This window comes from Phyllosticta citribraziliensis (assembly GCF_038025025.1).
Source record: "Phyllosticta citribraziliensis strain CPC 17464 chromosome Unknown J3D65scaffold_2, whole genome shotgun sequence".
Classification (NCBI taxonomy): domain Eukaryota; kingdom Fungi; phylum Ascomycota; class Dothideomycetes; order Botryosphaeriales; family Phyllostictaceae; genus Phyllosticta; species Phyllosticta citribraziliensis.
This window is the reverse complement of record NW_027117339.1, coordinates 2,521,468-2,536,087: the sequence shown is the minus strand read 5'-3', so window position 1 is coordinate 2,536,087 and position 14,620 is coordinate 2,521,468. Positions and strand designations below refer to the sequence as shown.

Below are 14,620 nucleotides of genomic sequence, written 5' to 3'. Positions count from 1 at the left end.
GCACGAACCGAGATCCAAGTCAGGAATAAGTCGATCCATCTCGGCGTCTTCATCTTGGTCACCGGCGCTGCAGACCCAACAACGCCAGACAGTGCAGCGGCCCAAGGCTAGCAACTCGACATCCTACCACTCGTCCGTCAAGATCAACGAGAACAGCAACCCATGTCGGGTCGCCCTCTGCAGAAGCAGCGGTGCCGCGCGTCTGATACACCGAGCAGAAAGACGGCCTCAACCCTGTACTGCGCTGCGAACCAGAGGCCCATCACCCACGCGAAGCTGCAAGCCTTGCCCGCCGCTCCGCCGTCCGCGTCTGCGGCCTCCCTGCTCCCGTCCAGGGATGAACGCTGCTCTGCCATCGTCTCTGCCCATCTGTTAGCAGTCTGGATCTTGGTGCGAGTAGCGTGCTGCCCATTTTCGATAATCAGTATATTGGCACCACAAGCGGCGACCTATTGGCAGATCGCAAATGGGTAGGCCTGCTCGTTGCGCATAATTACAAGTCGCTACCTTTGAATGGCAAAGAGAGAAGCAAAGAGAAGAAACAGAGGGTAGGATGCAGTCAACAATGCTGCAATGCAAAAACACCAGCGCCTGGGACAAACCAATGTCTTCTTCGCGTCGCTCGTCACCTCTTCTTGGTCATGACCTTTGTAATGGCGTGTCTGATGACAACGCCCGCCTTTTCAATCTCCTTGCGCGACAGCCCCGCCGTAACGCACACCTTGAGTGCTGGCTGCGGCTGCCATCCCCTTTCGCGCTCGCTGCCAACGGCCAGCGGCATGGCCTTGAGCCGCGTCACGAGGACGCCGTTGGAAAGACACTGCGGCATTTTGTCAGCCATCTAGGACGTACAATCCTCAACAGGAGATTCAAACCTCGTCAACGGCCTCTTGCAGCAAAAAGTCTTGATCCTGGCTGCTCAGCCCTCTCTTCTCGACCACCTCGGGCTTCAAGACCAGCAACATCATTGGGTTTTCAGGCACGCTGGTGCAACGCACCCAATCGCTCCGTGGATCCAATTGTGCCCGCATGCTCTTGATGTTCTCGCGCAGCTGAACGAGGACTTCGGGGTTTTCCTGGAGAATGGCGACCGTCTCGCTGGCCGTTGTGGACAAGATGGCTGGCAGCGCGGCCGAAAAGGTATACGCTGCAGCAGAAATGCGCTGATGCTCGACAACCTCCTCCGAACCGGCGCAAAAGCCACCCCCAGCACAGAGGGGCCCAGAGAGGGATCCGATGATCATGTCAACTTCGGTAGCGTCGACGTTTTGCGCTTCGGTAAGGCCCCGGCCGGTGCGGCCGAGGACGCCATACGACCACGTCTCGTCGAGAATCAGACGGAATTTGTACTTGAGCTTGAGCTCGACCTGCATGACACCCCATTAGCCCACACATCGCAGGCACACTGCTGCGTCTGTCCTACCAGCTTTGGCAAGTTCGCCATGTCGCCCGTGTGCTCGAATAAGCCCTCGGTGATGATGAAACGCCGCGTCAGCGGCTTCCTCGCCTGCTCCTTGACCGTCCTCTTCAAGACGTTTTCCAAGTCCTGCATGTCGTTGTGTTCAAACCAGCGCACCGTGCTGCGGCTGATCTGGATGCCCTTGCGAATGGCGTAGTTGACGGCCTTGTCCACGACAATGACGTCGCCGCGCTTGGAAAAGGCCGGAATGACGCTCGAAATGGTCGAAAAGGCCTGCGCATACACTATACATGCCGGCACCCCCAGGTGCGCCGCAATGTCGGCCTCAGTCTTCATGTGCACATCTTGAGTTCCGTAGAAGCCCGGCGGCCCGCATGGCCCCACGCCGTAGGTCCGCAGCACGTTGACGGCCTTGTCTTTGAGTGTCTCATTGCCCAGGAAATTGTGAAAGTTGTACGAGGCGAGGTTCGTCACGGTGCGGCCGTTGGAAAGTTTCGTCTTGGGGCCCGACGGTCTAGCAAGCGCTCGCCCGTCAGTCGTCAAGTCATGGCGCAGGTAGGCGACAGTGACTTACCCCACGATGATGGGTCGCTTCTCGTTTTCGAGCGCCTCGAGCGGTGTCTGCGTCGCGACCAGCGGCTCCGGCGTCCAGTCCTCGACAAGCTCGTCAATCTCCTGCGTCTGCCGTGAGTCCCTGCTCAAACAACTCGGTCTGTGGCGGCACACGCACCTCTTCTGTCAAGACCACTTTTTGCTTCTGGGTCGAATACTTGGGCGCCAGGAGATATCGTACTGCGAACAAGAAGAGGAAGAGCTCAATCGCCGAACGAACCGGGTCGTCTTGGTATGACGACTTGATGTACCTCAGCACAATGGCCGAGCCGGGAATCTTGTGGAATTGCGTCGTCGCATTGTTGATCAGCCCCAGCGCCGACTGCTGCAATTCTTGAATGTCCATGTTGCGATGCGCGGTGTCGTTGGAGCCGAAGGGTCGGGGCGAGCGACATCAGCTTTGGTCATCTCGACTAAGGGGAGCCCGGCGCGAATCTTATCGCCATGTCACGTGCCGGCTTTTTCGCACTCACGGCAGGTCAAGGAAGCGTCAGCACCAGCAACTGAAGGATGGCTCACAATGTACATGTCGTCGACAAGTCGCGGCGCACCATCAATCTGGACTCAACCAAAACATACATTTACTATTTGAAAAACCCATAAAACATTTGCTCCCTATGCTTGCATTGTTGTATGTGCAAACCATGCGGCCCTTTCAGAAGAGAGAAAAGGAGCCGTACCTAAGTTAAGAGGATTGCCTTCTATCCCGCCAGTGAATCCGATTCGAAAAAAACCCCCCCGGGGTCACCCAAGGAGATGCATCATTGCCAAAGCAAGATTACAGTCATTAAGCGCCCGCGTCAAAAGCACAAGGCGATGCAGGCGTCATGCTTTGAGAAACTGTGTTGTACAAGGTGACGAAGGAAATGAAAGCCTCCGCCGTCAAGAAATGCATCCCTCCATAATCCTGTCATGGACTCAACTTTTAGTAAGCCCTGGCAAACATGAGCTTCGCTCCGCCAGTGCTTGCAGAGCCGCCAGTCGTCGCGGCACCACCGCCACCGCTCTCGACAGCAGTACCGGTTTGCGACGTGCCCTTGGTGTCGTTGTTGTTGAGACCAGTCGGCTGGATGAGCTGCAATGGGATGGTAGGCAGCGACTTGATGAACTTGCTGGCGACCAGAGGTCCAGCGATGAGCAGGACGAAGATGAGAAGGAGGAGGAAGTAAAGGATGGAGTAACGGATCACACGACGCTTGCGCAGCTTGGTCTGCTTGAGCGAGTAGATGGGAGGACGGATTTGGCGACTGCAACTTGTTAGCTGGAAACATGGCAAACTGAGCGGGGATCACGTACCTTGGGCGGAGCCAGAAAAGCATAATCGAGTGCAGCTTGTCGATGTACGGAATGCATAGAGCCGGCAGCATGACGAACAGCAGCAAGTGGCCCAGGCAGAAGTCGCCTGCAAACATACCCATCTCGGTAATCTTGCAAAGGAATTCACGACCGGGCTGGGAAAGCGTGTGCCAGCCCATGGCGTACCACTTGCCGGTCCACCAGGCGATGTTGGCAGTGTCGGCCTTGAACTCACGGGTGAGCGCGAGCGCGATGATGAGCTTGTAGACGAAGCGCTGGATGGCAGCCATGGCAATCAGGCCAGCAAGGGCCTTGACGAAGCTCCAGCCCTCGAGGAAGAACATGACCTCGAAAAAGACAACCATGCCAATGACGGCGATACCGTGGGCAATGGCGGCCAAAACGGCACCAAACTTCTTGCAGCACATGCTCAGGACGGGACCCATGCAGCAAGCAAGACCGAAGAACCCACCGGCGACACCTGCGTTCAGGGCCACAGGGCCCAGAGCACACAGGCAGACACGGATGAGCGAGTTGGTAGCCTCGAACGAGACGTCGGTCTTTTGCTTGGCATCCGTCACACCGGTCTGCGCGTTGATGAAAAGGTAAGGAACCAGGCTGACGGCGCAGAGGAAGAGCGGGCCAATGATTTCGCTCCAGATGATGTTGGTCAGGTGAGCCCGAGGGATGTCACCGGAAAGCTTGGCCGATGGGTCACCGAGAGCCTTCCTCTTGAAACCAGTGATACGAGTTCTGGACAGACGGCAGTAGCCGATCCACGAAGCGCTGTGTGCCCTGGTGTTGCCGCGAGACATCCACCTGAGGAACTCTCTGTAGTCGATGAAGAAGTCGTCCCATGAGAACTGGTGGGGGTTGAACAGGAAGGGGCAGATGCAGAGAGCGAGCAGGGAGACCCAGAAGTAGATACACCAGGCGTCCCAAATAGTCATGGTCGCAAAGAGCAGCATCATCAAGGACCTAGCGCCGAGGTAGATGGACGGGCCAGCGAAACGCGAGTACAGAATGCCGAATGGAATGCGAGCCGTTGCGAAACCACGACCGGTACCGATGTAGCGAGCGCCACCAAAGGACAAGTTGGTGTACAAGGCGTTGGCGTAGATTTGACACACGAAGACCTCGAAAAGCGGAGAGAGAGACGAGAAGTGCTTCGCCAGACGGGTGGCCGCACGCCAGGCACCACGCTCGGTGAGCTCCTGGACGAACAGAGGAATGAAGGCGATGATCAAGACGATGAAAATGGAAAGAACGCAACGAGTCACCCAGTCGAAGATGGGTTCCAAGTTGGCGCAGCCAGTCGGGTAGAGCGGGTCGGTGATAGGCTTGTTGCTGTCGTACTTGCAAATGATCGTCTCGTGGTGGAGGGCGCCGAGGTTGAGGACCGTGAACATGAAGAATTGCACCGACAACATGATGAACAAGTTGTTGATGTGGAAACCCGGATGAGCATAGTAGAAGGACAGGAAGCGGTCGAGTGGCAGTTGGGTACCGAGGTAGTAATACTCGCGAGACAGCATCTGCTCACCCATACCCGTGCCAATCTTGGTGGTGAAGTTGAGAATGGAACCGAAACCAAGATCACGACCCTTACCGCACTGGTAGTACTCGCAGTGCTTGATCCTGCCACCACGGAGAAGAGCGTTCATACCGGCGTAAATATCCTCGTTCAGGTGGAGACCCTTTTGAGCCTTGGAGACACCGCCACGAGTGTTCATGAAGATACCGTTGAGGAAATCGGGGTGACCATAATGAAGCTTACCGCCAATCTGCGCGAGAGTACGGGCGAACATGGTACCGAATGTCTGTTCTTTACCGGCAGCGACGTCACCAAGAATACCAATGTTCTCAGAGAAAATGTACTCGCGAGCACCGAGAATGGCAACGGGGTCAAACTTGGTAGGCGGCAGACCAGGCGTGTATGGCGAGACATTGTCGGTAGTCATTTCTTCGAATTCAGCCAAGACGGAACGAATCTTCAAGCACTCCTCGAGGTAGTTGTCCTGGTTGGCGTCGATGAGCTGAATGTACTCGCCGCGGTAGAAGACGATGGCGTGGTTCTGGTTGTCGGACTTGCCGTCACCGAGAATGGGGTTACCAGAGAGCTGAATGCGGAACTTGGGACGACGCATGCCGTTCTCCATCAATTCAGAGTGACCGTCGATGAGAGCAGAGTAAATGCGGGGATCCTCGCCCTCGTTCGCGGGCGGCTCCTCGTCGAGATAGGCAATCTGGAGGTCGGGGTATGCGCGGAGCAAGAACTCGGTGTTCTCGCGCTCTTCCTTGGTGAACTTGGCATAACGCTGCATGGAAACGACAATCTTGTACTTGCGACGGGCCATGCGCTCCAATTCCCTTTCAAGCTTGTCAGAGTTGCCACCGAACATCTGGACGACCTCGGGGTTCTCGACACGGTAAAGAAGCTTGATAGCACGGCTGTAGTTCATGAAACCGGAGATGGTGCGGTACAGGGTCTGCGAACGCAGCGAGGCCCAGATACGGGTGCGGAGAGTGTATTCGGGCGCAGCAGACTTGAAACCAATGCAGTAGAACGGCAGGTCGTCAATCTTGGCTTTGGCGGTGTCCTTCTCAGACTTCTCCGCATCACCATTGAATTGAGAGGTCTCGTCGGCGAGAATCTTGGTATCCTTAACGAAGCAGTCCCACTCGTGAGGGTGGAGTTGCTTGAGGTACTCAAGCATAGTGACACGAGAGTAAGGCTCGTCCTCGCGAATGATTTCCCTGAGCGAGAGCAGAATCTTCTCGCCGTAGTGGGGAATCATGACGGTGAAGGTAGGCATGTTGTCGACCGGCAGGGGTTCGGGGATGGGCGTGGACAGAGACTGGGCAAAGAACGAAATACGACGCTCAGCCTCGCTCTGGGCGGGGAAGAACTCGGTCTTGAACGACTGATCTTCCTGAGAGACGAAGAAAGTCGGCGCGCGAAGAGTTCTCTTGCCCTCCTGCTCGGAAGGAACCTGGTGGTAAAGGAGCTTCTGGACGTGGTCGATGGCGAGCAAGTGCTCCCTGTACATGGAAATGACAATGGCGTTCCAGATCTGAGAAATCAAGACCTTCGGCTTGTACTTGATCTCCATGTCCGTGGTAGCAAGGACCTTGGAGTAGATGCGCTTGGGCAAACGGGAGAAGATGTTTCTCCACGGCGTCCAGATGGAGATACCGAGGTAGAAGGAGCGGGCAACCGAGAACAACATGTTCCAAATGATGTACCAGAGGTAGGTGTCCAAGAAGAACAGACACAAGTCAGTGAAGAACATGAGTCCGAGAACAATTTGAGGCTGCCTCTTGCACAGAACGTCGGCCGAGGCTCCGAAGATCTTGTCGCCAAGACAGTTGCTAATCTTCATGGTGGAGAGGATGCGAATCGGGTCCCTGAAGGACAGCGTCAAGAAAAAGTACGATTCGGAGAGCTTGGCACCAAAGACGACGACCCAGAGACCGTACGACATCCACATGTCGTTGCCCTGAAGACGAGGGTAACTGGCAGTGAAGGTGGCACTCGCGACGTATTGGCGAGAGTTCTTGCGCAAATAACTTCCAAAGAGGCCGCCGAGGGGCATGATGGAGAAGAAGATGAGCGTGGCCAAGGCGATGAGGAACTGGACGATACCGAGAATCAGAGCGATCTTGCCCTTTTGGTTGACGCCGAAAATGTAGACGGCCGGGGCCACGTTGATCGCAAAGACACCGATCAAGAAGAAGAGACGCTTTGTCAAGTGCTGAGCACCAGCCCACCTGCGCGGGACGTAGGCCCATTCGCAGAGGGTAGCGCCAATCATGATGAGCGAAGCCAGAGTACCACCGAGAGCGACGGCAGACCATTGAGCAGGAGTGTTGGGCTTGTTGTTCCTTTGCTGCTCGTAGTGGGACGTGTACAGAGTCGGAGAGTTGAAAGCCGTATAGAACCAGAAGATTGTCAAGTGAATGACCCAGATGCGGTTGAAGTTGGTAAGCATGTGCCACCACGAGCGAGTCTCCTTGTAGGTCTTGAAAAAGCACTTCTTCCAGTTGACCTCCTTGAGCTTCTCGTACCGCTCGGGGGGCGACAGGTCGACGAGCCGCGACTTGTCCTCGAGAACAATGCGCTCGATACCCTCGGGGTACCAGAAAAGCTGGTTCATGTCGTCGTAACCAATGATTTGAGCGTGGTCGCGCTCACGACGCACGTACTTGCCCTCCTGGACCTCGTAACCCTGGTCTCTGCAGAAGGTGTAGAGTGGCGTGATGACATTGTTGAGGTAGGTAAATTCCTCGACGGGCTCAACCTTGTTCTTGCAAGCAGGCGAGTTGTAGTAGTCGTCGCAGCACTTGAAGATGAAGCAGATAATTTCAGGCATGAAACGGACCTGGTTGGCCTCACCCCAGCAGAGGAGGTAAAGCGCGACTTGGCGGACCCGGTCGTGCTGAGACATCTTGTTCATTCTGCTCTTCCAGCGGTACTCGGCGGCTTCGAGACTGTTGTCGCCCTCGAATGCCTCCAGGGCCTGCTCCTCGTTGCCGGGGTCTTGGGAGGCCTGCTTCTTGGCCGCCTTCTTCGCCTTGCGAGTCTTGCGCTTGCCGAGCTTCATGTTTGCGAATCCGACCGCGTCGTCGAGGTCTAGATGGGCGGCAAAATACCACCGACGGTAGTTGGCGTTGTCACCTCCAATGTAGTCGGCGTGAAGCGAGAGGAGAGCCTGGTTGGGGGCCATGCGCGAGGCACGCGAGTCGAGCTGCGTCATGAAGTGGTCGTACATGTTGCGCATGCTGTCGCGTTGGAACCCAAACTTGGCCGTCAGATCGAGGAAAATGTCTTCAATTTCCTCCTTTGACAGAGGGATCTGGGCGTCCGAAGTCCAGGCGGGGTAGGGCTCGCGAGACCGCTGGCCGGCGGGCAGTGCGTTGCTGTAGTCCATGCCGTAGATGGGCGTGGAGGCGCCCGAGCTGCGGTTTCCACCATAGGAGACCTGCGAAGATGGGGGCCTGTAGCCGCGGCCTCCCTGGCCTTCGGCGTAGCTGTCGTATCGGGCGTCACCACGACCATAGTAGTCCATGTCGGCGGCGCGGGCCATGTCTGACCTCATGGTGAAGTCGCTAAAGGTCTCCGAGTCCTCCTCGGAGCCATCGGCACGACGAGGCCTGCCACTGTAACTGCAAATATTAGTAAGTGACAATGGCAGAGGGGGAAAAATCAACCGCATTGGGGGGGCGGTGAGACCAACTCGTACCCAGCCTGGCCTTGTTGATCATAGTATTGATCATTGTAGTATTCGTCTTGGTAGCCCTGTTGAGCGTGGTCGTCGTAGTAGCCGTCCTGGGCGGCGTAGTGACCATTCTGGTCATAATAGCCGTCCTGGTCGTAATACGAGTCGCCGTGCTGGGCATTGTATTCGTGGCCTTGATCGTAGTAACCTTGCTGGTCATCGTGATAGTAGGCGTCCTGGCCCTGATGGCCGTAGCCATCGTCGTAGTGGCCTCCCTGCGGATGTCCAGACATCCTGTGAAAGACGCACGACGCGCTGTGTGGTGTCAATGCCTCGAGTTGCAGCAGAGCGAGCGAGAGTTGGGCGCGTGCAGCAGAAGCTCACCTTGTTCAGCGGCAGGTCGGTCGTCGAAGAAACGGGAAGACTAATCCAGGAGGATGACCAGAGGAGCGAACGACGGAGGGTGGGATGAACGGAGCGGCGGGCGGACCGTACGTCTGGGGTCGGTCGGGTTAGCTCGCGGGAGGCAGGATTGGGTGGTGATGTAAAGGCTGCAGAGGGTGTAGGTTGGTTGGTGGATGGATTTGGAGAGAGGAGGCTGGGGAGCCGGCGGACGCACCTATTAACGGAAGGGCTGTGTACTGCAGACCAGAGGAGAAGAGCGAGAGGAAGGGTGGGGAGGTGGTTCGTCGGACGCGGCTAGTGCAGCGCGCGGAGGGGACCTAGCGGTAGACGCACACGCAGAGTCTTGTAGTAGCGGTAGAATTGGGGGTGAAGCGGAACGAGAGACGGAGTCGAGTTGGTGGTGTTGCTGTTGACGACGCAGGCGCGGCCAAGGTGGTATGGGGGTTGCAGGCTGGGGTGACTTGGCAACCAGGGCGACTGGCGTCCGGGCTGGAGGGCGAGGACGAGGTGAGCGGAGGTGAGGTGAGGTGTGTCGACTCAACTCGACGCAACACAGTCGGACGAACGAATGCAATGTCGCGAGAGTGAGCTGGAGGGAATGGAAAAGGGGACTGGGAAGGCCATGACATTTGAGGGCGCGACTGGACGCCGACTGGAGTGGGCGGGCGGCTGTCAGGCCTGGGCGCACGGGGCGGGCGGTGCTTGCCTTGGGTGGTGCGCTCCGTCCGAGAGCCAGAGTCTGGCGGTGGGAGGAACAGGGGGGGGGGGGGGGGGGGGGGGGACGGAAAAGGAGCGAATCGAATCAACCAACAGCGCCTCTCCCGCTGCCGACGATTGCCATGATTGCCACCGAACAAAGGCGACACCCACTGACTGTCTAAACATGGCACAGAGCGACGCTCATCGCTTGGTAGTCTCGACGCGGTACGAAAATCACGGCAGACGGCCGACTTGTTGACCTGCCTGCTGTTCGCGCAGGCGTGCCATCCGCCCGCCGCGGGCAGGCATTCTCCTGGCGGGGGTGCCCCGGTCCTTTCTATTTCCACGGAGCTGCAGTCGACCAAAATAGCCTTTTTTTTTTTGATAGCTGTGCTCTGCTGCTTTTGCCGTCTTGACTACTTGTCGTTTCTCGTCGCTGGTGCGAGTCCCGAGCCTCGAGTCGACTTTTGCCGCCGCCATGAACCCTACCTCACCACTCCTGCCTACCACGTCTCTCTCCATGCGTGCGACCGTGGCCGGCCCCTGGGCTTGACCGGGCTTGACCTGACCAGCCAGAGTCTCCTATCACGCCTCTCCACTATCTAATGTGGTGGCCGTGGCCGTGCGCCCTCTGCCATGCATCCATCCCATCCTCCCCGCCGCCACACGTCAGGATGAGGCAGGCCTGGAATGGGGGCTGACAGCGGAGCCGAGTCGACGACGACGCGTTCAACATGCAACTTACGAGAGGCTCCGACAAGACCGAAATCAGACATGCAAATCTGCCGTCGTGCTATCGCCGATGATGGAGTGGCGGCTCGGGGGGTGCATGGAACCCTGTTCTTCTCGAAACGTTTGCTGGGTAATGTAGACGCTGGCCGGGCTGGGCCTCACTGCGCTTGCACCTCCAGGGCAGGGGGCAAAAGGGGCTTCCGCGGCGCCGTTGGCTGATTTACATAAGGTTGCCCTCACAGGCCACATGCGCAGTGGCTGCAGGTTGCTTTGAACGGCTTTGCTGAGCGGAATCCCCTGGCTTTTATAACTCACGTCGTTGCCGCTTCCACTGAGGGCTATGCTGAGGCTGCCAGCCCATCAGTTATCTCCGACCGACCGACCGACCGACCAGTTGTTGTTGTTGTGGTTCGCGCTTACAGCCCTGCCTTGCCCTGCCCTGCCCTGCCCTGCTTTGCCCACCTCCATGTCCTTCATCTCACGCTAACGACGCCGGCCTCTGACCCGCCAAGCCCCGGGCCAAGTCGACAAGCTTTTCCAAGGCCACTGCGCGTCGACGGCGTGCAAATAATGTCGTCTCTTTTTTTTCTTCTTTCTTCCTGTCAAGTCGCTGTTTCCATTCCTTCAGCTTCTTCTCCTCCGCTTGTGGCACTCGACCGCCCATGCGAGTCGTCATAAGGAGTGCTTCAGGCACACGAGAGTGGTGGAGCAGTCGTTGCACATCGTACTTTGCGCGCCACGACAGGCACGTCGGCAGGCCGGTCGGTATCCTCGCACAGTCCCGTGGCCGGCGATCAGACGCGCTTCCTGTGGCAGTGCTGCGACTGTTTGGGGCCGGGCGCTGCACAGATGTGATGGTCTGAAGCTCTGCATATTGGTTGCTGTGGGTTGCACCGCACCATCTGCTTGTGCCAGCTGCGTCGCCGTTGCGTTGCGCTGCGTTGCTGTCGTTGTCGACTGTCAGCCGTCGTCGTTGGCGCCGCGTACGCATCCTTGGGCAGAGAGGTGCTACCACACGTAGAGAAAGAAAAAATGGCATTCAAATCCATTATGCGCCAGCTGCCGTTGGCTGTTGGCTGGGCTGGAACGCCGTCCTAACCGTGCCCGCCTCTGGATGACGCTCGATTGCGCGTCCAAGACAGGCGCGGCGGGTTCAGCGGCGCGCTCCACTCGGCTCGTTTCGGTGTAGGTCGTGATAGCAGGGCGCTCTGTGCTGGTCCCCTGAATGTGCCCCATTCGCCTCTTCCCCCAGACCACTCTCTCATCTTCTCGCGCCTGACCAACGTCTTTTATTCCCACCCTTCGCCTGGCTGCCTGCTGCTTGCTTGCCTGCCTGGACTCCTCCCTCTTCATACACTCGTTTTTTCGCCTGTCCGACCTCCCTTACTCTCCTTAACAACATCATCATAACAAACAGGCCTCTTACCCCCCCTATTCTCTTTCAAACCCTTCAATTGCCTTTGAACCACGCCCTTTTCTCCAAAATGAAGGCTTTTGGCATCGCCGCGGCCGCGGCCGCCTTCTTCTCCCAGGCCGTCCTTGCTGCTGACGTGCCTCCGATTGTCATCAAGGTACATCCCGCGTCAGCCCTACTCTTGACTGGCAGCTGTCCGCTCACACCTTGTCTGTACTTCAGGGCAACAAATTCTTCTACTCCAACAACGGCACCCAATTCTACATTCGCGGTGTCGCTTACCAGCAGGAATATGAGGGCAGCGGCTCGTCGCAAAACAACTACAAGGACCCTCTGATCTCCAAGAGCCAGTGCGAGCGCGACATCCCCTACCTCTCCAAGCTGCGCACAAACACCATCCGTGTCTACGCCATCAACCCCGAGGAGAACCACGATGACTGCATGCAGCTCCTCCAGGATGCTGGCATCTACGTCGTCGCCGACCTGTCGTCGCCCGCCCAGTCGATTGACCGCAACGACCCGGCGTGGAACACGGACCTGTTTGACCGCTACAAGGCCGTCATTGACGCCATGGCCCAGTACAACAACACGCTCGGCTTCTTCGCTGGCAACGAGGTTTCCAACCAGGCCAACAACACCGACGCCAGCGCCTACGTCAAGGCTGCTGTCCGTGACAGCAAGTCGTACATCAGCGAGAAGGGCTACCGCGAAATTGGTGTCGGCTACGCCACCAACGACGACGCCAGCATTCGCGAGGACATGGCCAACTACTTCAACTGCGGTAGCGACAACTCGGAGACGATTGACTTCTGGGGCTACAACATCTACTCGTGGTGCGGTGACTCTTCGTACACGTCCTCTGGCTACGATGTCCGCACCGAGGAATTCGCCAACTACTCCGTCCCCGTCTTCTTTGCCGAGTACGGTTGCAACGCCGTCACTCCCCGCAAGTTCACCGACACTCCCGTCCTCTTTGGCGACAAGATGAACGACGTCTGGTCCGGTGGCATCGTCTACATGTACTTCCAGGAGGAGAACGACTACGGTCTCGTCACCGTCTCGGGCGACTCTGTCAGCACTCTGTCCGACTTCAGCTACTACTCCAAGCAGATTGCCACCGTCAGCCCTACCGGTGTCAACAGCGCCAGCTTCACTCCCACCAACACGGCCAACCAGGCATGCCCCACGGTTGGCAAGGCCTGGGGTGCCAAGTCTAGCCCCCTGCCTCCTACCCCCAACGACGACCTCTGCGAGTGCATGTACAAGTCGCTGAGCTGCGTCACCTCGCCCGACGTCTCCTCGTCCGACTACGGTGACCTCTTCGGCACCGTGTGCGGTCTCAACTCCAAGGCTTGCGAGGGCATCAGCACCAACGCCACGACCGGTGTCTATGGCGCGTACAGCGTCTGCAACACGACCTACCAGCTCGCCTACGTCCTCAACCGCTACTACGAGCTTGGTGACAGCCAGTCGAGCGCCTGCGCCTTCTCTGGCTCCGCCACCCTCACCTCGTCCGCCAAGGCCACTGGCACTTGCTCGAGCCTGCTCAACGCTGCTGGCACTGCTGGCACTGGCACCGTTGCTGCTGCTGCCACTGGTGGTGCTGCTGGCGTCTCTGGGTCTGCTTCTGGCACCAAGTCGGCCGGTGCGGGTACTCCCGGCGCCCCCATGGCTAGCGTCAACTTTGGCATGCTCCAGGTCGGCATCTACGCCATTACTGCCGTCGTCACCGGTGTCGGTATGATTATGCTCTAATGGAACCATTTGCAAAAGGCAGCGGTGGTGTTTTACAATGAGCGACATGGTTGCATTTGCATCTGCATCCTGCATTCGGGGATTGGCATAGCATTGGGTCGCTGCATCTGCATGTAGCCGTTTCTTTTCCAAATGAGATAGTCCTTTTATTGTCATGGCGCATTTCTCTTCTTCTTCATCTTGTCTCTTGTCTTGTTCATTGTCAAATCAGACTTGCAAATGTACGACGTACGTTTGAATTGAGTTGGACGCTGAAACTTTTTGCAATTGCGTCTTCGCAACCTACCGTACCTAAGCGGCCCTGCCTCCCTGTTTGCACCTCGTACGATGATCCAGGAACATGGCAGCGGCGCTCGGGCGGCTCTGGCTCTTTCCAGCAGCCCAGATGATCCGAGACACGGGATGGACGGACATCCCGAAGCCGGCCCACTCCACCCAGTTTAAAGGCGTCCTCTCTCATGACTCGGTCTGCTCTTTTTGCTCGCTCCCGACTACGTCAGACGGGTGCAACGCAACGGCCGGCGAACTCCCGCGAGATTTGGTCGTGAGCACTGTTCACTTGCCTTCCTTCGCGCCCGTCAATTTCCACTCCTGACCATGACGTCTTGCCTCTTGCCGCAATCAAATCTTAACTTCCTTCGTCCATCAGCTTCTCCTGCTCGTGTGCTTCGTTACTGTGGATCTAGCCCAAGCACAGGAACGGACCAGCTGACCTGCCCAAGGCTGTCCAAGGCTTGGAAGTCTGCGACAAGACCAGAAGAAAAAAAGAAACGAGATGGAAATTTGTGTGTCGGGGCGTCGCAAACCTTGTTTCGTGTTGCTGCGATCTTCATTCACGCTTCGCCGCGCTGCTGCTGCCCAGAAGACGACCCCTCTTTCCGACGCACCACCCCCGACGAGGAACCCCCCAGCACTTGTCTCGCTCGCGGCGTCCCCCTTGCCCACCTCAGCTGCGCAGGGTACAACCTCAACGCTTAGTCCAGAGTCTATCGCGCGCGCGGCGGACAGCTATCGCGGACTAGAGAAGTAGACACGACAAGGCTGGCGGGCTGGCTGGCTTGTCACAGC

The 14,620-nt window shown here is 57.6% G+C and overlaps 3 protein-coding genes across 3 annotated transcripts; 1 reads left to right on the top strand and 2 right to left on the bottom strand.

The window, feature by feature from the left end:
* Positions 1 to 391: 391 nt before the first annotated feature.
* Positions 392 to 2,426, bottom strand: J3D65DRAFT_615123 (pyridoxal phosphate-dependent transferase). The gene is made up of 5 exons (XM_066799294.1): positions 2,151 to 2,426; positions 1,995 to 2,095; positions 1,424 to 1,934; positions 876 to 1,367; positions 392 to 820 (listed from the first exon to the last, which is right to left on the bottom strand). Exons 1-5 carry the CDS (start codon positions 2,376 to 2,378, stop codon positions 626 to 628), a joined length of 1,527 nt encoding a protein of 508 aa, XP_066659128.1. The 5' UTR covers positions 2,379 to 2,426; the 3' UTR covers positions 392 to 625.
* A 169-nt stretch (positions 2,427 to 2,595) lies between these two features.
* On the bottom strand, positions 2,596 to 9,166 carry J3D65DRAFT_615119 (1,3-beta-glucan synthase component-domain-containing protein). Its single transcript, XM_066799293.1, has 3 exons — positions 8,566 to 9,166; positions 3,329 to 8,488; positions 2,596 to 3,279 (listed from the first exon to the last, which is right to left on the bottom strand). The coding sequence occupies exons 1-3, from the start codon at positions 8,838 to 8,840 to the stop codon at positions 2,958 to 2,960; spliced, it is 5,757 nt and encodes a 1,918-aa protein (XP_066659127.1). The 5' UTR covers positions 8,841 to 9,166; the 3' UTR covers positions 2,596 to 2,957.
* Positions 9,167 to 11,442: 2,276 nt separating this feature from the next.
* On the top strand, positions 11,443 to 13,758 carry J3D65DRAFT_615111 (putative 1,3-beta-glucanosyltransferase). The gene is made up of 2 exons (XM_066799292.1): positions 11,443 to 11,954; positions 12,020 to 13,758. The coding sequence occupies exons 1-2, from the start codon at positions 11,868 to 11,870 to the stop codon at positions 13,550 to 13,552; spliced, it is 1,620 nt and encodes a 539-aa protein (XP_066659126.1). The 5' UTR covers positions 11,443 to 11,867; the 3' UTR covers positions 13,553 to 13,758.
* The last annotated feature ends 862 nt before the right edge of the window (positions 13,759 to 14,620 follow it).

Excerpts from the sequence above, each read along its gene's own strand:
- J3D65DRAFT_615123 (XM_066799294.1), bottom strand. The coding sequence starts at position 2,378 with ATGGACATTCAAGAATTGCAGCAGTCGGCGCTGGGGCTGATCAACAAT. Across the intron at positions 2,096-2,150 it reads AAGTGGTCTTGACAGAAGAG|GAGATTGACGAGCTTGTCGA; the intron begins GTGCGTGTGCCG and ends CGGCAGACGCAG. Across the intron at positions 1,368-1,423 it reads TGGCGAACTTGCCAAAGCTG|GTCGAGCTCAAGCTCAAGTA; the intron begins GTAGGACAGACG and ends GGTGTCATGCAG.
- J3D65DRAFT_615119 (XM_066799293.1), bottom strand. The coding sequence starts at position 8,840 with ATGTCTGGACATCCGCAGGGAGGCCACTACGACGATGGCTACGGCCAT. Across the intron at positions 8,489-8,565 it reads CAAGGCCAGGCTGGGTACGA|TGGCAGGCCTCGTCGTGCCG; the intron begins GTTGGTCTCACC and ends TTGCAGTTACAG. Across the intron at positions 3,280-3,328 it reads CTTTTCTGGCTCCGCCCAAG|TCGCCAAATCCGTCCTCCCA; the intron begins GTACGTGATCCC and ends AACAAGTTGCAG.
- J3D65DRAFT_615111 (XM_066799292.1), top strand. The coding sequence starts at position 11,868 with ATGAAGGCTTTTGGCATCGCCGCGGCCGCGGCCGCCTTCTTCTCCCAG. Across the intron at positions 11,955-12,019 it reads TGCCTCCGATTGTCATCAAG|GGCAACAAATTCTTCTACTC; the intron begins GTACATCCCGCG and ends TCTGTACTTCAG.